At 45.8% G+C, this 25,442-nt stretch overlaps 1 protein-coding gene across 1 annotated transcript; it reads right to left on the bottom strand.

Annotated features, from left to right (window-relative positions):
* Nucleotides 1-661: 661 nt before the first annotated feature.
* LOC140323042 (V-set domain-containing T-cell activation inhibitor 1-like) lies at nt 662-12,015 on the bottom strand. Its single transcript, XM_072399777.1, has 5 exons — nt 11,818-12,015; nt 4,151-4,215; nt 3,553-3,900; nt 1,590-1,853; nt 662-785 (listed from the first exon to the last, which is right to left on the bottom strand). Exons 1-5 carry the CDS (start codon nt 11,847-11,849, stop codon nt 670-672), a joined length of 825 nt encoding a protein of 274 aa, XP_072255878.1. The 5' UTR covers nt 11,850-12,015; the 3' UTR covers nt 662-669.
* Between the last annotated feature and the right edge of the window lie 13,427 nt (nt 12,016-25,442).

Genomic DNA, 25,442 nt, shown 5'->3' with positions numbered 1-25,442 from the left:
GATGTCAGGCCGTAGCTGAGATGCAGCTTGATAGATCTTGCAGGTCCTTGCAGAATGATAACCCCTTCTGGGAGTGGCCATGGCTCCTCTCCTCAGGGGTGGGCTTATTGCCATCTACGAAGGGGTTCCAGTAATACTATTGGGTCCTGTGAATGCATTGCAGCCAGGTAAGAATAGCCATCTGGGTCATGTGTTAGACCCGGTGCTTTCAGTAATCAGAACTGGTTAGACACGGCCCCTTCCATTCTCTGCAATACTGAGGGGTGTGGCTATTACTCAGCTCTGTCAGCACAGAGCAAAGACAATGAGAGAGTGGAAGGAATAGTCCTTGGGTTGTAGAAGGGCACAACGTACTGTGTGGGGCACATAGGAAATATGACCCTCCACTAAAGGTTTCACCCTTGCCATAAGATTATTTTTACAAGAAAAACAAAAGTAATTTATGAAGATGTTGCAATGTCAGGCACATGAAGCTTGAGCTACAGAAAGTCTTGTGATTCATCTCAGTCTATCTAAAAAATGAATTTCCTAATTATTTTGCCAACTGGAAAAAATGGCCATCCTGAGGGCTCAGTGCCCACAATAATGACCCACTGGCCCCAGAGCCAATCGTAAATGGTGTAATCTGTTTACTTAACAAGCCCACAATACAAACCTGGAAATCAGGGATCAGAGAGCGGCTGGATGAAGAAGTATGGCCAGAAGACACAACAGGAAAACAGATGGAGACACAATGACGCCCGAGCTGATAATGTCCAGACGAACGTCAGTCTTCAGACCTGTAACTGTACAACCAGAACATAAAACACAATATCAATGTGAGGAGCAACAGTGCAGGGAAATCCTATTGGATTACATGAGAGGAGGAGCAGGGCAGAGAAATCCTATTGGATCATATGAGAGGAGGAGCAGTGCAGGGAAATCCTATTGGATCACATGGGAGGAGGAGCAGTGCATGGAAATCCTATTGGATTACATGAGAGGAGGAGCAGGGCAGAGAAATTCTATAGGATCATATGAGAGGAGGAGCAGTGCAGAGAAATCCTATTGGATCACATGGGAGGAGGAGCAGTGCAGATTTAGTGTCAGACAAACTTGTGATGTGAGAGGATGACAACACACAGGCTGCATGGATAGACAGAAATTAGTCTTTTCAAACCTAAAGTGTTTGTAGAGGGGTTTGGTTTTGTTATTTATGGATGAAATAGTAAACTTCCTCAATTTTTTCAATAAACTTTGGCCCCGACTTGGTAATTTCGGCCCTCTGTGTATTTGAGTTTGACACCCCTGTTCTATAGCATAAAAGTGACCGTATGTTGAATATAAAGACTTTTATGATGAACACAATCATTCAGACACATTATCTGTATATTGGTGGTTGCAGCTTAACACACTAGGGCCCCACTACATGCTGAACAAGGGCCCCTTAGGTTCGGTACCTGCTAATCCAGATGTACAACCCCAACACCTATACCTCCTCCAGTATAATTATGAAGCCATTGGACTGCCAGGCAGCCGGAATTTTGGGGGTGAGACCCAGCATTGGTGGCCTCCATATTCTCCCACATTGATGGGGGTGGGGGGTATACCTGTAAACTTGGCATTGCCCTGCGCCTGGGCCAGATCGTTCTTTATGACGCAGCTGTACTGCGCGTTCTCCATGGCACCACTGAAGTCCGATATCACCTCAAACATGACGTTGAGCCCCGGGACGAAGGTGGTGATGGAGGAGTTGGTGAGGTCGTCTTTGGATGTGGCGTTCAGCCAGGTGACGGTGGGTTTGGGGTACCAGCTGGGAGAAGAGCAGCGCAGGGTGCTCGGGGTGGTGTTGGTCACAGTGATCGGGGAAAAAGCTGGAGAAACACAAATTACAGTCAGATGATGAGCAATGTGGCCAGGGACTTACCAACCACCCCTGGGATGCCCCCCCATCTGGTTGCCTTCCCATTATTTCCCCCATGGACTCACTCACCTTTTTTTCACCCTGGGTTCACCTCCCCTGGCTACCTTTCTCTTTTGCCCCAGTAATCATACATCTCCCTGCTCTCTTATGCCTTTGTGATCTCCTCTCCCCCAATTTTCCTTTTTTTGTCCTAGTGTTTTTAGCTCTCCTAGTTACCCCCTTGTCTTGCCCCACTGGTCACATGTGCCATGATTACCTTTCTTTTCTTTGCTGTGGTGGTCTTACCTTTCCTAGTTGCCCATCTTGGCCCCTACAGTCCCATATCCCCCAGTTTCCTCTCTTTTTTATCCCAGTAGTTTTAACTCTCCTGGTTTTTCCCCATTCCCTTTTTGCCCTGGTGGTCTCACTCCCCCTATTCCCCCCCTTTTATGCGATCTCACCTCCACTCATTTCCTCCCACTTCTTGCCCTGGTGGTCTCATCTCCCCGGCTTTCTTGCCTCACCACCCCCAAGCTGCCTCACCTTCTTTTCTGGAATCCTCACCTTTCCTTTTATATCTCTGAGGTCTCTCTCCTGGCCTCTATTTTCCCTTTGTGGTCCTTTAGGCCTCTTTTGCCCCAGTGTTCTCACCTCCATTGGTTAGCCCCTCCTCCCTTCCCCTGAAGATGTCACCTATTCTGAAAGCTTCTCTTTTTTTGCCCCATTGGTCTCATCTTCCTAGTTACTTCCCTTTTTTGCCCTAATGATCTCCCTTCCTCCTGGTTACCCCAACATTTGTGCAATGGTGCTTCTGGTTAGGTCCTCTTTTTTCCCCTGGTGGTGTCCCCCCCCCCCCCCCCCATCAGTTACCTTTCTTTTTGTTTCATCTACCCCCCGTCACCTTGTCACCTGCCTCGTTTCTGCCCTGATAATTGCACCTTCCCTAGTTCCCGCCTCAATTTTGCCCCTGGGGTCTCACATGTCCCAGTTCCCTTCCCTTCCCTTTGTTCCAGGGGTCTCACTTACAAAGTTTCCTCCTTTGTTTACCCCCTGGGGTCTCACATGCCCCAGTTCCCTCCTTAATTTTGCCACAGGGGTCTCACATGCCCCAGTTCCCCCCTTAATTTTGCCCCAGGGATCTCACATGCCCCAGTTTCCTCCTTAATATTTCCCCAGGGGTCTCACTTGCCCAGTTCGCTCCTTAATGTACCCCCTGGGGTCTCACATGCCCCAGTTCCCTCCTTAATCTACCCTCAGGGTCTCACATGCCCCAGTTCCCTCCTCTTATGTCCCAAGAGTTTCACATGCCCCAGTTCCCCCCTTAATTTTGCCCCAGTGGTCTCACTTGCCCCAGTTCCCTCCTTAATTTACCCCCAGGGGTCTCACATGCCCCAGATCCCTCTTTAATATTTCCCAAGGGGTCTCACTTGCCCAGTCCACCCCTTAATGTACCCCCTGGGGTCTCACATGCCCCAGTTCCCTCCTCTTATGTCCCAAGGATTTCACTTGCCCCAGTTCCCTCCTTAATTTACCCCCAGGGGTCTCACATGCCCCAGTTCCCTCCCTAATATTGCCCCAAGGGTCTCACTTGTGCCAGTTCCATCCCTAATTTACCCCCTGGGGTCTCGCATGCCCCTGTTCCCCCCTTGTTTTTCCCCCAGTGGTCTCACCTCCCACATTGAGGCTCAGTTTGTTTGATCCGGTCCCCTTGGAATTGCTGATGGTGCATTTGTAGGTTCCGGCATCCGTGAGTTGCACGTTGCTGATCTTCAGGGAAGCGTTCCCGTTCACCAGATCGGTGAGGAAGAGGGAAGTGCGCCCCCTGAAGGCGCTGTTCTGATCCCCCAATGACACCTTTCCATTCTCATATTTGTAGACGGAGCCGCTGACCCCCTCCTTCTCCCACAGCACATTGCTGGACTTTTGGGGGTCCGGGGTGAAAGTGCAGCCCAGGATCACATTGCCATCGATCAGCCCAACCGCATTGGACGTTGTGACATCATTGGTGGTGCTGTTACCTGGCGAGAGCACAGTCTGTATTATGAGGGGGCCAAATATAAAGAGGACCTGTCAGTAACTGCTCAACTCTGCAAGAATTCCTGACACAATGTACAGCAACAGGAGCCATTATCCTCTCTGCTACTGGGCCAGCATGCAGCCAGTGAAGTACAGGGATATGATGGAGACAGGTGGAGGAGGCTGATCTGCAAAGTGTTTGGCTCATCTGTTAGCAGATCTAGAATATTCCATTATTCAGTGATCACTTACCTGCTATGCTGAGACCGATGATCAGAGCAATGGCTGCCACAAGGATGATGATAATAGCAATCATTCTGCAGATAAAGAGAGAAGAATTAGTGATCGGTGCGTGTCCAGGGGGTCTCATATCACCAATGCACAATGACACCACACAGCCCCTCCAACCAAGTCCAGACATCTGTGTGATGTCCTATAAATCACACTGGCCCTGCCCCTGAGGAGCAGAATGGGCGGAGCTTGTCTGGGAAATGATATTTTGCTGTATAGTGTGACATCTCAGGAATGGGGGGAGATTTACTAAAGAAATTTAGGCTGCTCACCTACTAAGGTGAATTTTCACCTTGCAAGGAGTGAATGTGGTGATAGTTTACTTTATAAAAAAAATACCCAATCAACTCCAAGGAAATCCTTCAGGATCCTTCCTTGCACATGATTGGATAAAGTCAGCAGAGCTTCATCTAATTTAATAAGCTAAGTGATAGATCTCCTGTGGGGGGGATCATTCACTTTGCTATGTGAACAGCCGATTTTCCTCTAACCCCTAACCTCATACTAGGGGTAAAGGGTTAAAGGAAGGGTTAAGGTGAACATGCTGATTTCTTAGGTTTTGTGGATTGAAGGATTCATTGTTAGGTAATTTATATTATTTTTATGTTTATTTCATTATAAGACTACAATGCAACCAATCAGGGCACATGGAGTTTTCTTATACCGGTAGGAAGCTGACATTGCAGCCACTCTGCTGCCCCCTAGTGTTCAGTCAGAGATGTGACAACCATCAGCAGCCCCTACACCAGAGTTTCCCAGCCAGGGGTCCTCCAGGTTTGCACCTCTCAGGTCAGTATAAGTGACCCCAATAATGTTTTGGCTATCTGCAAGGGTGACATTCTTCCCACTGGCCAGCAATGTAAGAGGAATTCTTCCCACTGACCCCTAAACTAGATTTATAATAGTTCTGAATCTCCGGTCACTGACACCCTCTCACCCCATTCTCTATGAACATTCAGGAAATACAGGTTTGAGAAGACAAATACGGGGCGAGGTATGAGCACTGCGGTGGCGGTCAGTGACTCCAGGGCTCATTGTGACCTGCGGCTGTGCCCGGTGCAGGAGAGAGCCGCCTCATTCCACATTCCCTGATTGTTTCCTCAGAGGGAGAATCTCTGACCAGACAGGAAAATCCACATCTGACCTTCGCACTCCTCGCTGATATATAATGAGATCCAGGGACTGCCAGGGGGAATCTACAGGAGATTCATCTGGTGATTCTGCCAAGGATCAGGGTGAATCTCTAGGGATCAGGAGGTCTGCAGACTTCAGAATTAAATTATCCCCAGCATAGCTCTTCCTCCTGAAAATGCTAATTGCCTGGCTTTGGAGAATACGCTACTGGTACCGGAACCCTGGGGGACCATGAAAGCCCATCCATGGCCCAGTCCCCCCTCCGTCAGGCTGCATACACATGCATGCTGCATTTTTAGTTCTTTTTAATTAACCTGCCCCCTGCTGGCAGCACCATGAATAGTCAGACCGCTGCTCCTAAACAATGCAGCTGTCTGACACACCCCCTGCCCACTGCTCCAATCAATGGCTTCTCACAGAACAAGAGTGTCCTTGATTGGAACAGTAGTTGGGGGTGGGGTGGGAGTATGGGGCGTGTCTAACCATTAGAGGCGTGGCCTGCTGTGTTGTGTGTGTGAGCGGTCTGACTCTCCAACAAGCTGCCAGCACTGGCTGTGTTAACTTTCCTGCAGCTCTGAGCAGAGAAGGGGCCCTAAAAGAGAAAAATAATTATTACTGAATGTGCACCCCGACTGAGCCGAGGTAATAAATGTGGGGGGGGTCATTGGAATTGTCATCACTCCCTTACCATAAGCCAGAACCTATTGTCACCATCACACTGACAACACAACGACACCAAATATAAGTTGTCCTGTCCTGCTCACCTAAAGAATTCCTCAGCTCTCCCCTGCAGTACTTCTTTTCCATCACAAGATGTCCTCATTCTAATGGCCACCATGATTCCACCGGCTTCCTATGAGCCCTGGATGCTAATTGCTTACTATAATGACATCTAATTGGCTGCTGAGAGTGACTACAGCTCCTGCTCAGGTAATACCAGGTCATTTGGGGCACTCCGGAGAGAAATAAAGTATTAATAAAGTAATAAAGTATCTATAAGCTGAATCTATCTAAGGGGTAAGTCAAGCAGTTTTTTTTCTTAATATCCAAGTTGCTTCTATTACAGTGAATTCTCCGGGAACACAACCAACAATAAAAAGCTGACCGAGGTCCCAATGCTAAATCAACATGAAGTTTGGCTGGAATTCCACTTTAAATATATAAACCAAATTTCAAATACCAGAATCAGCATTAAATCTGCAGCTTCCAATAAATCATTATGGTGATCTTTTCATGAAAATCTCTTTAGGACACTTCCTGCTATATGGTGACAACACCTGTCCCGTCCTCTGAATTATGCAGCTATGTTGTCACCCTGTCACAGAGACTTTTAATGGAGTTGGCTATCCCAGCAAACATTACACGGGTCAGAGGTCTACTGTTATCACCATCAGGAAGCCAACCCTGCAAAATGCCATCATAGCCATCTATGGGGTACATATAGGAGGGAAGTGGCTGCAAAGAGGCTGCGGAGTCTCAGCACTGAGATGGGAAGTGAAAGGAGAACACAAATCTCCCTAATAGTTGGGATTTTATTGATTTGCTGTTAGTTGCACACATAAAATAACACTTTCTCCTCTCTCAGGTACAATCCTGACTTGCCCAGCTCCACCTACACTTCTTATTGTATGAATTCTGTGTTCTGCTATGAATATGTCACGGTGACAACTCGTCATACAACTTATATAAAATATGTAAACCTGGGATCCCCACCCATGTGTACACAGCTGGGACCCGCCTGGCACCCATCACCAGGGGAAATAACACCGTTCTGGCTCTCAGTTTGATCTTTAGCCGGTCACCCTGACAAGGTCTACAGGTAGAAATGCATTCCTGCCCGGTGATTGGCTGATCACAGGTATACAGGTGTACCTAATAAAGCGGCCAGGGAGAATGCAGTTCAAATAAGACAAAGGAACATGACAAAAATATTATCACCCGCAGCCTAACAACCCTTGGAGGAATTTACTGCGATTTCTGTAGCTGTCAATACAACATGTGCTGCTGTCAGCAGGTTGTCCCCCGCCCTTCCTGTCTGCTCCGTCTGGGTCAGGTGTGAGGGTGCAGGTGGCAGGTTCGGGTCCTTCCATAGGATTGCAATCAGGAGCCACTTCAGGATAATCCAAAGTTTTGTTCTCAATCATTCTTGGTAACTTTTAGCTCTGCGTTATTTCATTGCAGAATGTCTGGTCAGATTTTATTGTGGATGCAGATGCAGCAAAGCAGCAATGCAGCAAAGCAGCCCAAACCATAGCTGAGCCTCCTCCATGCTTCACAGTAGGTGTGGTGCTCCCTGAAGGCTTTTTCCCTTGCTGGACATTGAGCTGCCGGAAGTTTTGTCTCTCTCTTTCCTGTACGTCTTCCTGGTGACGGATGATGTGATCACTGATGGATCTTGGATCTCTATGGAGGTTCTGCTTCACTTCTTCTCCACCAGTCCTCCTGCCAGTCCTGGGGTTGATTCTTCTCTGGTGACCCATCCATGGAGGTTCCTATGGACCATAAGACTCCCCAAAACTGCACCTGTTGTCACCGGACCAATCAAACTGCTTGGAGTTGGTTTTATATCCTGTAACACTTTCTCTAGAATGTTCTTGTTGGGTCCATAATACAGGGGCCCCCTGGTGACACCAAACATTGGGGGGGTGGAGATAATAAATCCAGACAAATCTAACCCAACAAACATATCCGGGTACATTGTACTAATCAATAATTATCATTTGAAAACGAACGATTATTCCCGATTATTCTGAACGATTGTATTTTGCACAATTCTGTAACGATACGATCGTTCAAATATAATCCACCAATAGCATACACGCTAGATACGATTGTTCAAACGATGCAGTGACGTGTACAGGAGGAAATGTATCCCCGAATAATCCCCGATCACTGAACGACCCTACACACAGATTAATGATGATCGCCGCCCAATCAGATCGTTCATTTCCAGTGAGATTCCTCATTGTTAACAATTATCGAAAGATCTATCGTGGATCGTTATTTTCCAACGACAATTATTGTTGGTGTGTGTACGCAGCCTTAGAAATATTCATCTCGTTTTGCTTCTCGCAATGCATAAACCGTTATTTATTGTACCAACAATAAATTATATTATATATAAAAAATATTCACAGCTTTGTATGGAAAGAGACGTTACAGCAGCAGAAATGAATTTCTCACTAATAAATATAGAAGTGTCTCCGTGCATAGTCATATATCAGCAACACATGTGCACTATTCTGCCTCATGATTGGTTGAGGGCCATGGGCAGCTTCTCATCAGACTTGCTCAGTGATTTGTAGACGATATGGCTGCTGTGTACCTTTAATGTATTGCTGGGTGTACTTACCGCGGCTGGGTAAGTGCTCATCCTGGCATTGCTCTATATCTTACACAAAGTCTGATTATAGTGATATATGGTGATAGTGACATCAGAGATAAATCAATATCAATGTATATCATTGTGTGATACATTCATCCGATCTGGCCCTTGTAGAGGAAGAAGCAGCACAATGGGCCAATCAAGGTATTATTATTATTATACAGTATTTATATAGCGCCAACATATTACCCAGCGCTGTACAAAGTCCATAGTCATATGACTAGCTGTTCATCCAAGGAGCTCACAATCTAATGTCCGTACTATAGTTGTATGTCATTAATACAGTCTAAGGACAATTTTATGGGGAAGCCAATTAACCCAACTGCATGTTTTTGGAATTGAATTAATGAATTGGAGGATCTTGCTGATAGAAGGAGAGAGATGAGCTCTGGGGTTTGCTCCATTTACAGGATGGGGTGAGGGGAGACGACCTGTAAGTGAAAGGGAAACTGCACCAAAGAAAAATCAGGTGTGCAGGAATGTGCTGCGTGGCAGAGCTGTGCAAATGTCAGGACTGAATAGAAATAGAAATCCTTGGGCATTGTTCCTATGTTGTATATATTCTGTGCGTTGGTCTGCAGTTCAGATTTATTGTTTCTTGTATATTAGATGAGTCCCATGCCAGTAATGTAGCAGCAGATGGGTAACTTTACCACCAATTCCACCCTCCGCCAAACCATCAGATCATCTCACGCCAAAGGTGGGAAAGCCACTGGGATCTTTAGGGCAGATTCAGACCTGCTGTGGGATCAATAGATCCTGTGTGGCCCCTGGAGTTGGTGCGCCATTGTTGGTTTATAGAGAAGCAGCGTCTGCAGGTTTGATGGGAGGATTGCTGGCACCACTTATTCACCATTTACCCCATTCATATGTGGGACTTATAGGAAGTTTATAGCCTCTCCCTCGAGGTGGCGGTACCCTGAGAGAAGGAAGCAGTAACCCCACCGCAACTTCACCGTCAGTGTGAACAGAGCGATATAGAAGTAATGTCAGGAGAAATATCATACCTGATAGTGAATGTTATCATCAGCTACGCTATAAATATAAAACATGGACACTGATAATAATAATAATAATAATAATAATAATAATAATAAACAGGATTTATATAGTGCCAACATGTTACGTAGCGCTGTACAATAAATGGGATTTGTAATGACAGATACAGACAGTGACACAGGACTAACTGATACAAATATTTATATGGAGCCGTTGAGTTTCACATCTAAATCTAAAAATATTTAAAAGATTTTCTTTATAACACTCGGAGCTCATTCTTCTCGATCCGCAGATTTCGGGGGAGGGGGGAGCTGAATTGCGTGATTGCGTTTCTGCGGATGTTTCTGCGAGAGATTGTCAGGACAGAGAAGGGATCGGCACAGTTCATGATATTGTCAGTGTGGGTGAGCGAATCTATAAATACATTGTAAAGTTTTATACAACACGATCGTCATTCTCATTGTATCTGATTGGTGTGGTGCCGGTTCTGTATCATTAAAGTGTAGGAAAGTGTCAGCAATAACCCAATGGGCCTGATTCATTCAAGTTCACCATGACTGGAGAAGATACACCTTTATTAGTGAACCTGGGTGATCCAGCAAACCTGGAATGGATCTCATACCAGCCATTAGCTGTTTGTTAGCAAATCCTGGACCAGAATCTATCTAGGTTTGCTGGATGCCCCAGGTTCACTGATGAACCTGGGGCATTGTATTAGTGGGCATGATGGGAAATTTATCATCTTTCCAGTTAGCAAATCTTATGTCCCCTACCAATTGGAGAACTCTGGCTGTGACTCAGCAGCATAATGGGCCCAGCAGGGGTACAGACCTGGGACCTTAGGATGGGGAATGTTGGAATCTCCCCATAATGGGCACAGTCGTAGTCACCCAAAAACTTAGCACAGGGATGGTGGGAACCTTTAATGCTAAAACAGGAGTACAGAGCCAGAACTCAGCACAGGGATGGTGGAAATCTAGTAATGGGCACAGCGGGGGTACTGCCCCAGGGACCCAGCACAGGGATGGTGGGGACCCCTTAGAATGGGCACAGCAGGGTACAGACCAGGAATTCAGCACAGGGATGGTGGGAGCCCCTCATATTGGGCACAACTGGGGTACTGCCCCAGGGACTCAGCACAGGGATGGTGGGGACCCCTTACAGTGGGCACAGTGGGGGTACAGGCTTGGGAACATAGGATGGAGATTGTCGTGATGTCCCCATAACGGGCACAGCAGGGGTACAGACCCATGAACCCAGCACAGGGATGGTTGGAACCCCTTAGAATGGGCACAGCGGGGGTAGGGACCTGGGAACTCAGCACAGAGATGGTAGAAGTCTAGTAATGGGCACAGTGGGGGTACTGCAACAGGGACTCAGCACAGGGATGGTGGGGACCCCTTTTAATGGGCACAGTGGGGGTCCAGACCCAGGAACCCAGCACAAATAAGGTAGGAACCCCTTATAATGAGCACAGCAGGGTACAGACCAGGGATTCAGCACAGAGATGGTGGGGACCCCTTAGAATGGGCACAGCGGGGTACAGGCCAGGGATTCAGCACAGAGATGGTGGGAGCCCCTCATATTGGGCACAGCAGGGGTACTGGCCCAGGGACTCAGCACAGGGATGGTGGGGACCCCTTAGAATGGGCACAGCGGGGTACAGGCCAGGGATTCAGCACAGGGATGGTGGAAGTCTAGTAATGGGCACAGCCGGTGCACAGACCTGGAAACTCACCAAACGAGTCCGGAGAGGGATTTGCCTCCATAATGTCTAACAAAACACAGAAATGTCAGTATTCGATATTTCCAAGCAGCTGGTTGAACTGCTTCCACCGCATTGTATGCATTCCCTATGACGGAGATTTTATGATGAAGCATTGACACAGCCCCAGTCTGGGGTGAGATGACAGAAAACTGCCCCAGGAAAAGTCCTGGATTGTGGAAGTTTCCAACATCCCACTTAGATCTGAACATGCAATGTGTGTACGGGGCCAATATCACACAAATGTCATACACATACATACAGTACACACACATATACATATACACACATACAATACACACACATATATGTAGACACACATACAATACACAGAGGGGAACTCACATCCTGAAGATCACTTTCCCAATGCCGGCCATGTTGGATGATTCCTCTTCTCTGTGTATCCAGAAGAATCAGGGTGCAGTTGGGTGCTGAGCACTGCTTCCTTTCAGCCTCCAGTAGCAGAGCAGAGGGGTGCAGGGGGTTCTTGGTGCTGATTTAATATGGACTGTCAGGATGGGTGTAATGCTCAGCACTCCTTCCTCTGCCTCCAGCACTGCACATTGTGGAGTCTGCACACCTGAGGGCCAGGTATGTCAGAGAGAGCCAAACCCAGACCAGTCCTTATCTGGGAGGGACTGTGACCTGCCCTGTGTGCTGTGCAGGAGGAGACCTTTACCAGCACCTCGTGCTCCCCTGGGATTTTATTATTATCCCCCCTTTATCTCATTTAGATTCACTTAGTTTATTCCATATAAGAAGCAGCTACAAATTCTCATGCATGAAGAACACCATGTAACTAGAGCTGCCCAGAACAGAAACATCCCTGAGATGGAATTCGTATATATATATTGCTTTCAATTATTTATTTTGATATAAATCACTAGGAATTGTTTCTTTAGCTAATTTTGGGAACCTCGGACAGAATGGGGGCAAAGTGAATCTATTGCTCCAATCAGATCAGCTCTAATTGTGTTGTTGATGGTACAATACTTGCTGGCACCAGGACCAGGGGACTGAGACCCATCACCAATCCAGGATGGATTCATTTTAATGATCAGCAATCCCTTCACATTGGTGGCAGCAAAGTCCATTTTGGGGGCTTCAAAAAATTATGCAATAATGGGGATCCGGTTATCCCATAATAGTCTCTCTGTTTGATATCAACAGAACAATTGTCACTATACAATGCTTGCCAAGGTGGACTGCAAATCTGCCCTCTGTGCCCCCAGCTGCGGGCATTCATCCTCAGTGTGACCCCATAGATATTTGCTGGATTGGCGGTGATCCGTGTCACTTCCTACCATCACCTCCCCTCCAGATCCTCCTAATGCTTCCTCTTCTTATGTCGCCCACCTCCCTCAACCACCTGGTGGGCACTCCTCATAAAACGCCACCAACACCTCCGCAGTATGAGATAAAAGATAAACTCTTCCTTCTCCCTACTGCACCATCATGGCTTCTAACATGAAATGGGCATTAATGATACCAATGTTTTCCCTGCTAACAAATGTCATTGCCTCCTCCATAGACATCAGCATGCGGCACAGTCTCCAATATGGTGCCACTGCCCTGGGGCAAAGAAAAGCCCCCTGACTTTGCACGGTGGTGTTCCATTCCTTTCCTCTTCCATTACTTCTCTACAGAGCCTCAGGTGTATTTCCTGCATACAGATCATTCAGGCCAATGCTTAATGCACCACCAGATTCGGCTCAGGTGTAAAGCAGGTAAAAGGTAATATCGGTGGATTTGCAGAGGTGTAATTTTGGTCCTGTTGTTAGCGACCATATTGCCAATTTGAAGTAATAGAAGGAGAGCCGGTGTATTTGGTTTTGTTTGTTGCATGACAACACCAAGCATACACATTGAGGAGTGGGAGAGCTTTGCAGGGAGGAGGAAGAAGGAGAAGAATCACAAGAATCCTGTTCTTCCTGCTGACCGTTCTACGGGACAATAACAAGTCCCACCATGTGAATATGTCAAAACATTCACCCAATGGGCCATGACTTCCTGTAGACCCTTCACCAGGTATCTGCCATGGCATGCGGCTACACAATGATAATCTCCGGGAAGTGGAGACATTCTGGGCTCGTGTTGGTGGAGTGCAGGGCTTGGATTGGGAAATAATGGTGGCTTTGTATCTTCTAACAAGGCTGAGCACAATCCATGAGTTCTTATAAAGGTGTCCACCAACTTGTACTGCAATGGAGGAACAGCATCAGGAGAACCTTTATACATTTCAGTTTTTAAACTTTTGATATTGTATGGAGGATGAGATGGATGAGGCCGGATTTGCTGGGCAGTGTTTCTCCAAGATCAATGGATGATGCTTCTTCATGTGCTGGATGGGAGGAGATGTTGAATAATCTGTGCCCGCTCACCCACAGTTTGCATATATTCCACACAGCAAATGATTTATCATCATCACAAAGCAGACACCTTGAAATGAACTAACCAATGAACTGAGATCTCATGACTTGGTGCTCCCAGCGCTGTGCCAGGGGCTCAGGATGCCTCAATGGGCAGAGACCTGCAAACATTCTCAGAAGCCTTGCAAAAACTTCCAATGTGTGTTGGCACACAGTACCTACCTTACCACCACTGCCCTCTTCTCATCTGGTTCCCATGACTTGCCCAGAATATTATCATCATATTTTACAGACTATGACATGACCTGGTTTCTGGTACAATGTCGCCATCAGCACCACAACTACCACCTTAAGTATCACTATTACTACCACCACCAGAACTAAAACAGGGAATAGCAAATGTACCATAAATGCTCTCCTCCTGTGTGCTTCCCTCTTGTAGCACCTTTGCATCATCACACAGCTCTGCAACCTCATCAGCTATGATTTCCTGTGATTCACATGAACTGTTTGTCTCTATTTCATGAGAGATGGGAATACTGTTTACAAACAGAATATTGTGAATCTGTGCTCTCAGAGAGTGTTGTGAAGAAAGCAAAAGTAGCCTGGCTCCAGGGTATTGAATCGAGTTCACTGACTTTATTTTCCTCATATGACCGAGATGATGAATGAGTCAAATATTCTCTAAGGCAGTGGTCCCCAACCTTTCTGACAGCGGCGCCCGGTAACACAGTACAAAATGTTGCCACAGCCCAGTACATGTACAGCTTACATCACTCTGCCACCCCAAGCAGTTCCGCCAGCACACCAGCTGTGAGCACCATAAGAAAGCTGGCGTGCCCGGAATGGCAGAAAAGTGCAAGCCCTACATACACTTCTCTGCCACTTCCAACAGCTACCGTGCACGCAGTGTGAGGAAAGCCACCGTGCCCCCGTCGGCCCTGCCACGGGAGCCACCAGCTCTAGAGCAGTGCCAGGAGGGCCACCTCCTGTTACCTGTGGCCTCCAACCCACCAGCCACTAACCAACATCAGTCCGAAACCCGGGGTTGGGGGCCACTCCTCTAAAGGGGAAAATTGTGGCTGAAAACATATATAACAGGGCCTCTTTGTCTCCTGCCACTGGGGGTGGTGTACTTAGTAGTGGTGCTGCTTGTACCCCACTACCCAGAGTTTGGTGAATTTTAGATCCAGATCCATGAGGCTTAGTTTTAGCTGGGGATCCACTACAAGTGACAGGAAGGGTTAATAAATGGCACAAAACAACCCAGTGATGACATTGTCACACACATGAAACTTCATAAACTTTACAATTTTTTTTTTTGCTTTTATGTCTAAATTTTCCATGATTTGCAGCAGACAAATGTGAGCTTGTAAACAGAATATCTCTCTTTATATTCCTTGGGAAATACTGTGTACAGCTTCTGCTTCACCTTCTTTGCCCTAAAACCTGCTGCAATGTCTATTTTTCCATTTACTCTCCTTCATGAGACCTTTCAGACCCTACAAACTAATGCGATGTGATTCATATGTGCCTCATATTCATCCTCAGCCCTTTGTTCTGATTAAAGGCTCGGTTTCTCATTCTCATTTTATTACTTGATTGGGTTCTGGATGTTTGAAGAAACAAGATGATTTTATTGTCTTGTAAAAAGTTAAACATTCACAAAATGAAGACAATGTCCATGATGTCTGGTGATCATTTCCAGCAAATATAATAGTAACAGCCGCAAAACAACAAAATGACAACGCTGGAACCTTTATAGCCAGAAAAATCAGTTTATTATACAGCAAGGTGGAGGATGACCAGCACTGGAGGTGGAAGCAATATGAGTTATTGGGGAATTATTGATGAATATTGATTGTTCTATTCTGTATTTTTGGCTATTTATAACTTTAATTTTCTTCTCCTTTTATTCAGCCAATTCTCCAATTAGAGGTGCACTTGTCATCAAATTTAATCGGTTCTCCTCTGCTCCCATTTGTTTGTTTTTTCTGCTACATTGAAGCAGCTGACCCCTTGGCTGGGAAAATTACTGACCTGAAATCCTACTGCAGCTAATCATGTGACCACATGCCAAGGCATTGACTGGTATTATTGCCTTCAGTAGTGATCATGTGACCAATGAGGGGGAAAAAGAAAGTCTTCCAGTATGTTTTAGGATGTGGGAAAAAAATCATGCAAATGTGGGCAGAACATACATACTCCATGTAGATGTGCTTTAAATTACTTATAACAAAATTCCAATGAAAGGACCTCTGACCACCATTGACAGGGTCACAAAATACCCGCAGGCATGGAAGGGTTAATACATTTTTGTGGATGTTAATAATAGGCCCTTGGCTTCTGCTCAGCCTGGTGAATAACACGCCTGGCAGTGAAAAGAGTAACATGTGTACATGTAAAATATTGGTGCCGATTGGCAGATCCCGGATTCATGGAATGTTGATTGGAGGATTCGTCTTCCCGCTCTGTCCTGTGACATTTCACAGATGGGGGAATTTGGATTGTTGGCAGTGCATGGAATGCGATGATGAAAGTGCTGCATTGCTGTGTCACCGCTTTGTGTTATTCTGTATCAGCCAGAGAGATTCTCAGTATATTTGTGTGCAATAATTATTACAATGACAAGATCATCTAATCACAGGAAGTGCCTGAACAAGGACTCTTATTATTATTATTATTATTATTATTATTAAACAGGATTTATATAGCGCCAACATATTACGCAGCGCTGTACATTAAATAGGGACCCAGATTCTGTATATTCCCAATTCTTATTCTGTATTTTTGGCTATTTATAACTTTAATTTTCTTCTCCTTTTATTCAGCCAATTCTCCAATTAGAGGTGCACTTGTCATCAAATTTAATCAGTTCTCCTCTGCTCCCATTTGTTTTTTTTTTCTGCTACATTGAAGCAGCTGACCCCTTGGCTGGGAAAATTACTGACCTGAACTCTTACTCCAGCTGATCACGTGACCACATGCCAAGGCATTGACTGGTATTATTGCCTTCAGTATGGATCATGTGACCAATGCAGGGGAAAAAGAAAACCTGTTTTAGGATGTGGGAAGAAAATCATGCAAATATGGGCAGAACATAACATACTCCATGTAGATGTGCTTTAAATTACTTATAACAAAATTCCACTGAAATGACCTCTGACCGCCATTGACAGGGTCACAAAATACCCGCAGGCATGGAAGGGTTAATACATTTTTGTGGATGTTAATAATAGGCCTTTGGCTTCTGCTCAGCCTGGTGAATAACACGCCTGGCAGTGAAAAGAGTAACATGTGTACATGTAAAATATTGGCGGCGGTTGGCAGATCCCGGATTCATGGAATGTTGATTGGAGGATTCGTCTTCCCGCTCTGTCCTGTGACATTTCACAGATGGGGGAATTTGGATTGTTGTCAGAGCATGGAATGCGATGATGAAAGTGCTGCATTGCTGTGTCACCGCTTTGTGTTATTCTGTATCAACCAGAGAGATTCTCAGTATATTTGTGTGCAATAATTATTACAATGACAAGATCATCTCATCACAGGAAGTGCCTGAACAAGGACTCTTATGGCAGGATCACCAGAGATTATTTTAATAAAAAAAGTACAGAATAAAAAAAAATAATTTTTTTACTTCTTTGATCTGTTAAGCTTTTATGTTTTATGGCTTGTTGTTGCAGTATACTGCGTCTCATCTTCTCATTAGTGGTTGTCACATCTCTGACTGGACACTAGAGGGCAGCAGAACACTGCACATATTCCTTCCAGTAGGAAAACTCCATGTCCCATGATTCCTTGCATTGTGTATGATGGATGGGGGAGGGGTCACATTTGTAGTCTGAGCTCTGTACTGGGGGGGCTACAAATGCAGACAGGGAGCATGAATTGTAGCCACAGGCAGGAAGGATGTGCAAATCTCTGCAATGAATAGAAGGGATTTATAGGGACTGATTGAACACAAATGAGAAAGAAATAGATCATTAGGGCAACCATTTTATACCCAACCATTATAAGTTAGCGGTAATTCCATTCATCACTTTTTACTAAATTGTTCCTCCTCAGTGATCCTATTTCTTTAAAAAGTGAACCTTCGGAGAATCCTCCAGCTATAGGGCGGCTACGCTTCCTTATAGAATCTGCGGGGTTCCAGATTTGTCACCCTTATACTCCCATGGGCACGGGTGGCACTGAGAGGTTCCTATATAAAGAATGGGCATGCATACCTTGTATGGGAACCGTGCAAAGGATCATGGGAAATGTCGAAATCATGGCAGCAAATTCAGGTGAAACCTTGGGGAGATATTGGTGGTCAATATGTAAAAACCACGAGATCATCAGGGGACAAAGTGTAAAAATTCTGCTAACATGAATCTAATACCGAATGAAGATTGCTGCAAATAAATAATAAAAGGTTTCATCCCTGAAAAAGAAACCCCCTCCCCCTACAAAGTTACCTGTTGGGTGCGTTGTGGTAAAAAATAAAAATGTATTTATATTTTCATTGCTGTGCGTTAGCAGGCTGACCTGAATGCAGCGCACCATAGCAATCCAATACCACACTAATGCAGCGTAGTGTTAAAGTGGACCTGTCACCAATGAAGATAATGGAAGCAGATCACCTGGATGTCAAGGTTTGGGATAACTGATAGAAGCATGCGGATGCAGCAAATACCTGAACACCTGTGCTGCATTCTATGTCATTAACTCAGAAAGTATTAAAGTCGGAGGTTCAGAAAACCAATTGGGCAAACTGTATATTAGAGAACTGGGTCAGCAATGGCGGCTTACATCATTCCTCAGTGACAGGTCCTCTTTAAGAGATGCTCAAAGCTCATTTACACGGTTAGTGAAGGGTCCGGGGGTCCTATTGGACAAACTCAATCAATTCAGCAATAAAAGTTCCAAACCTTACCTGACTTCCAAAGCTTTTTAGAGTTACATTCAGACCAAACAGGTGAGTGAGGCTGCAGGTGCTGCAATGCTGGAGCAGAAGTGTGCGGCGTTCCCCTTTATAATAAATTAAACCACAGATACACACACACACACATACATATATAACACAGTATAACATACAATAAATAATATAATATAGAAATAAATAAATGCAATATTTTCTGAGCTTTAGTTAGGTACAAATGTCATTTCTTGCGCCCGATGACGATGGTTGCTGAGTCCGGCAGGAAGTGTAAATTGGCTGTGGATATGAAGCTGTAGGTAGTTGTGGGAGATAATTGCAGAGTATTATACAATGTGGGGGGGATGCAGATAATTAGAGATCTGTAATTAACCAACATGCAGCTAACGAGGACCTGTCTGCGCTCCGCTGCCCTGACATTCAGCTCTGTACATTGCGGATGTTTATTAATTAGAAGAATGGCTGACTACAGACAGATGTCAGAACAAAGCTTTGTACATAGCGGGGGCTGAAAGAAGAACTTTCTGTGCTCCCTCAAATCATCCAATGAATGCTTGCATCTGATTGGCCGTTGTGGATCACCCAGGTTCTCCCATGATGGTCTATCTCCTCCAGTCTATGTAGATGGTGATATATTAGCTGCATAGGTGGGTAAGAATCCCCAGGGCCCATTCACCCCTCAGTCTTTCTATTTTCATGCATTACTGAAGCAGCCCTGGTCAATGACGGAGCGGCCAACACACTAAAAAAAGTCAAAACTGCTGCGAAATGCGTTAGCGCATGTGACTTGTTATCTCACCTTGCCAAAGCATGCGGTTATTGCGCGCCATACTGCAATACATCTGTATAGAAAACAGTGATTGGGCCCTAAAGGGCCACACTTTGTCAGTGCAGATCTTCCTTCACCCTATTTCAGGGATCTGTCTGTGGGGAAATCCTCTGCAATAAAACTTCCTGTACAGACACAGAAATGCGACTTGTAATTATCTCTTCTGCAATATGGAAATCAGCTCTGGGAATAAACTCATTATGCGTCTTGTCATTGTGAAGTTAATTAGTGGTCAGCGGTTTCGGCGGAGGAACCTGATTACCGCATGATGGATGGGAGCGCCAGGAGCCGCCTGAATTATGGCAGATATGTAGCGCCCACATGGTCTGTGGTGCTGTACAAGGATTGGAGAGGGAAGGGGGCGCTGATCTTTGTTACAGTTTGGTGACCGTTCTTTATTAAATTAATAAATATGAAACAATATATGCAAACCAGGAAAATAAATGTTGCATCTTCCCAGTCCTCCCATGCAGTGGCTGCATTAGGAACCTGGAGGTCCTGCAGGCAACACATTGGAGCCCCTTACAGACTTCAGGTCAAATATCGCAATGTTCAGGCGCAGAGCAAACCGCACCACAGGCCAATGCATTTGCATGAGTTGCCTTGCATGTGTATTGTGGTGGTTTCTCCAAAGCAGGAAAAGCAGCTGCATGACCAGAAGCAACATGTCGCTACCAGAATCCCTACTGCAACTGCATGCAAATCATTTCCAATTGCTCCCATATAGTTGTAGGGGAAACGTTGGGAATGCGGTCGAGCATGCGACACAATGCTGTTGTTTTCCACACAAACCTAAAAGGATCCTAACTATCCTAGAGTGACAACGTTCACCATACTACACATATGATGGAGCATTGTTGTCACCCTAGGACAGGACTACACAACACCTCCCTATCTCTGCATACCAGAAGCACCAAATGTTTCTTGTACCCTATGTGGTCCGCTTGGAGTCCAGTCATATGCAAGTTACCAACACAAGCAACACACGTCACTGAACACATGGCCAATGCACGTTATTGTGCAGCATTAGTACATGCATGTATCGCATGGGCTGCATAACTCTCCTAAATGCAGCTTAAAGGATCATGTGACTTCCGTGCCATTACAGAACATAATGCATTTCTCTGTGTTGCAAGGCAAAGCATGCGGTGACATTCAGGATGCATGTTATGTGGGTTCTGGTAGGTTTCCTTAACATGTGGGGTGAATGGGCCCTAGGGATGGATTCACACTTTTGTATCTTTGTATTGAACCATTTCTGACTAAAGCAATAGAAATGCGTCTAAACACCTATTTCGATGTCAACACGCCATGATGCAGGTGAAGCATCACTAAGCCACATTATCTCCTGCTAAGATTATTGGTGTATCTGCACTCATTTATAATACTGGTATATATTGCAGCTTACTGGTCCGTGCATTAATGGCTGCATTAGGACACTTCCTGTCTGACAGTGACAACGCTCACTGTACCATAGATAAGCAAAAGTAGCGTTATCACCCTAGGACAGGAATTATGTTAAAACTACAGAGCACACCCCATGCAGGATTGTATCCCCTGTTATGAATCAATAAAGCCTTTGTTTCTACAAATGCGAACACATGTGATTGCTGCATTGAGACACACTAATGCATGTTAGGAATTGGATGACATTGCAACTAAGCAGAATCATACTTGGAACATTTTGGTATCACAATGCAGCACATCTAGCTCTGTGTGTAACAATGCGCAGAACAATGAAAGGCAATGCAGCACACATGTATTTACAGCTCACTGACTCCATGCTGCCATAATGCGTCCATTGACATGCATTGTGTCAGGGCTCTGTTCAATCTAAATGGGCCCTTAAGACTAAAAAAATAGATCCCACCTGCAGTATATATGGTACAGCAGCACATCGCAACTAACAGAGCATTCACCTTGTGTGTGGCATAGTGCATGGTGTTTTGCCTAAAAATAAATGGCAATGCACACATGCAGCGTGTGGTATAAGAACACGCATTATAAAATGCATTATGGCATATGGAATGGTGTGACCAGGTATTGTATTTATTTTTTTGCTTTACACAAGACATGTTGCATGCTGTGTGTGGTATAATAATGCGTGTAACTATTTTCTTACACTGATGCAGCACCTGAGCATAAACGGTTCCCATACAAAGAAAAGCTCATTGCCTTGTCTATCCGTTGACTTGTATCGGTCAATGTAGTCCCAATGGATGGACAAGCAAGATCTTTGCTTTGTATGCTGCATTGCTCAGTGCAGCCCCATGCATGTAGTGTTAGGCAGCCATAGGGCTAATGCCAGGCTTGTGATTGTGCCAGTGACAGGGTCTCTTTGGACTGGTCGCATGTGTCAATCCCTCAGCAGCTGGTGATTTACACCCTAAAGCATTTCCAGCAGTGAGGGAGCACCGCATGCCAGACAGGTGAATGTTCTTCCTATACCGCATGGCAATGTCACCAACATTTCACCGGCAACACCAACAGGATTGCAAGCGTGACATGCGCCTTTCAGTTGGGTGTTTGTCTACCATGCAGGGAATCTGTCCCATGTGCTCGCTTGTAACCGCAGGGTGTCCAGGAACACAGGCCCTGTTTTAGTAAAGGGTGAACAGGCGTGGCCCCCATCTTCTCCGGGGCCCCAAATGGCACATGGCCAAGGGTGCAGGAAGCTGCAAACTGGACATTGGGAGTTCCTCCTTCATTCTTGCCTAGGGCCCCATTCTCTTCAAATCTGCAGAAGCATGTAACAGCAGTTGCATTTTTCCTTGCATTGATTGCATCATGGGATATCCGTTCTCATGCTGTTGCTTGCAACTTATTTCTTATTAAAGTCAATGGAAGCGATTCTGTGTCAGACCGCCCTGAGATAAGTATTGCAGCCAAACATCTGCACAAAAAGGGATTCATTTCAGGGATAATCGGGGGTTTGAGGTGATTAAGGACTGAACGACGGCTGATTACTGCACCTCTCAGTCTGAAAATCTTCCATTATAATAAACAATGCAATGTATAAGGTTTCATATTGGGGAGTTCTCCCACAAATGGCTGCTAGAAGTCGGGGGATTGTAGGGGTGAGTGGTCTGCAGGATGGCATTGCCCCGGGCCCTCTCTTGCCCCCCCTTTCCCCGGTGCCATCTCTCCGCAGTCTGCCCCGTCCTTCACACGCTGCTGCTGCTGCCATTATTTAAAGTTAAAGCAATAAGTGGAACTCCTGAGGCAGAGACGCCAGGTAGTAAATTGCCGGCGCTCGTCAAGTGTGACAGAACTTCTTACTGCAGATGGCGGAGGGAGCGCAGTGCCCGGCCTGCATGGTGCTGCCAGCTCACCCATCGATGGCGGCGCTGTAATTGGATCCATAAATCTGATCCGTATTTGCACACGTCCAGCAAATTTAGTTTTGCTGCTGTGTTTAAATCAACGCTGCTAAAAAGCACTCCATAGATCAGCGGGAAGAGTCACTCCGTCACTGGACGGCACCAATGCAGCTCCCTTACCGGAGGGCCCAACTGATGGTGAACATCTTCAAATTAAACCGATCGGTGAGCAGCGCATAAAATACGGCAACGCTGCAGCAAACATTGCGATACTCCAGGGGAAGGTAGAGCCTCTGTCAGGTGTTTACTGCTGTCTGTGTCCCATTGGGCAGATTCACATGGGTGAATGTCAGCACAAATAATAAAAAAATGCAGTACAGCATGATCACACATTTATATAGTGACACCCTCTATGCAATAATTGCGCATTTCCCACTGTTTTCCCTTTTAGAAAGTATAGAGAAATATTTGCTGGTCTGCCTACAGGTCAGTGGGGCCCCTTATGGCTGCACTCTTTGTAGGGCAATGGAGGGGAAGAGCGCCCTCTATTGGCACAAAGCATATAAATCCACCTTGTGGGCACTTTACACACCCAGATAGCACCTTGTAAATGCAGCTGTGACATCATCACTGAGCTGTGCATGGAATGTGCAGAGAGCAGAGCTGTGGGAGGGGCTTATGAAGCTCCACCCACTACAGGCTGCCTGCAGAGAACTGCAGGAGGGGCGGAGACATGACCAAGCACTCTGAACAATTAGAGAAAACAGCAGGGACAGGTCTGCATTACAGGAAGCAAGGTGGTTGGACCGGATCTCAGAAAACATTTTATCAACTTATGATAAGTTTTATCAACTTATCAACTTAACTTATAAGCAACTTATCTAACAGCAGTGGCCCCTGAGGAAAGACACTCAGGGCCAATTAGCACTGATATCTACGTAATAAGATCTAAAGTGTGTTACTTCCCCCACCTCTTAGATTGTAAGCTCTTCGGGGCAGGGTCCTCTCCTCCTGTGTCACTGTCTGTATTTATCTGTCATTTGCAGCCCCTATTTAATGTACAGCACTGCGGACGCCAAAAACGCTGCATCCCAGCTCCCTGCACCCCCTGACATTTTATTGGGGTCCTGCAGTAGGTGGGTGCCAGGGGTTAAACCCTCATCCGCAAATACAGCAGGCCATGCGGGTTCATCGGGCACTACACTGGATACACAGCACCCTGAACGCGCGGAGGTGCATTACCCTGCATGGTGCTGTGACATGTTGTGTGTAGACCTTCGCTGCCTCAGTGCATTGGGGTGACATTTAAGGTGAATGGCACCGTAATGCGCCAACGCACGCTGACACGTATCGCAGTGACGCATATGACAGCAGCGGCCAAGCGTGAAGCCTCAATTATCTCTCTCAGATTTCTCTTCCGCAGTTAGACAGAAGTTTAGCTCTGCATAGAAATCAGGCAGCGCGTCCTAATTTTAGTTTTTCAAAAATGAATGGTGTGCTGGGGGGGAGGGGGTGCAGGAAAAGGCGCCATGGGTCCCTGGGGGAGGGGCACGATAACCATACACAGGTAGGGGTCCTGTACCCATCATTGTCCTGCACCCCCCCTCCCCTGCACCCCCAGCACCTCCCTGGTGATCAGCTCTGGGGAAATCTTCATGCCCCAATTTTTCATCCAATCAGCTGATTTACAATTTATTCATTGCTATCGCAATCTTCTGTACAAAAGATCATGGTGCCGGCTGCAGCGGGCGGGGGGGAGGGGTGGGTTAGAGGGATTTTAATGCCACTTTATTCTGTATTATTTGGCGCTTTTATTCTTTTTCACTTGACAAGTGCTTCTGTTCTGGCGCAATTTATACATTAAAGAGGACCTGTCTTCAGTTACATTTCTATATTTAAAGTGCAACATGTGTGACACTTGCAGGGATTGATTACCTCTTGCAGATCACATGACCCTGACGATGCTGCCATCTGTTTCCCCTCCAGAAGCACCGAGCCATTTTTGTTCCAGCATCACCCTCACTTTCCTATTTAGTCTGAAAAACAGCAAAGAGACCCTGTCACTGTTTTAAAGCGCATGGGAACAATATTAAAATGATCGAAATGATTTCCATAATTAGTTTTTACTTGCTTAGAACTTGCAAGGAAATGTGACAGCTCCAGGAAGAGTCAATTCCCTGCACAGTCCCCGCCCTCTATGACATGGCCCCTCCTCTTCAGGGAGTGTCTATGGTAATTCAGCTACTTTGCTCCTCTCCTTATTTACCTGCACTCCTAAATAACTATAAATCCCCCTTTTTTAACATTGGAGAACCCTTTAAAATAACTTCCAGGAACCAGGTCCAGGGAACCCCTTCTATAATTACTATATACACAGATCACAGTATGTTAGTGGGGGGGGTCAGTGGGAAGAATTCCTTGTACATTGCTGGCCAGTGGGATGAATGTCACCCTTAAAGATAGCCAAAAGGGGGGAAAGAAAATAAAAGGAGAGAGAGAGGAAGGAAGAAAAGAAGAGAAGAAAGAAGGGA

The sequence above is a fragment of the Pyxicephalus adspersus genome, chromosome 1 (genome assembly GCF_032062135.1).
Source record: "Pyxicephalus adspersus chromosome 1, UCB_Pads_2.0, whole genome shotgun sequence".
Classification (NCBI taxonomy): Eukaryota; Metazoa; Chordata; class Amphibia; order Anura; family Pyxicephalidae; genus Pyxicephalus; species Pyxicephalus adspersus.
This window is presented reverse-complemented; position numbering and strand designations above follow the sequence as displayed.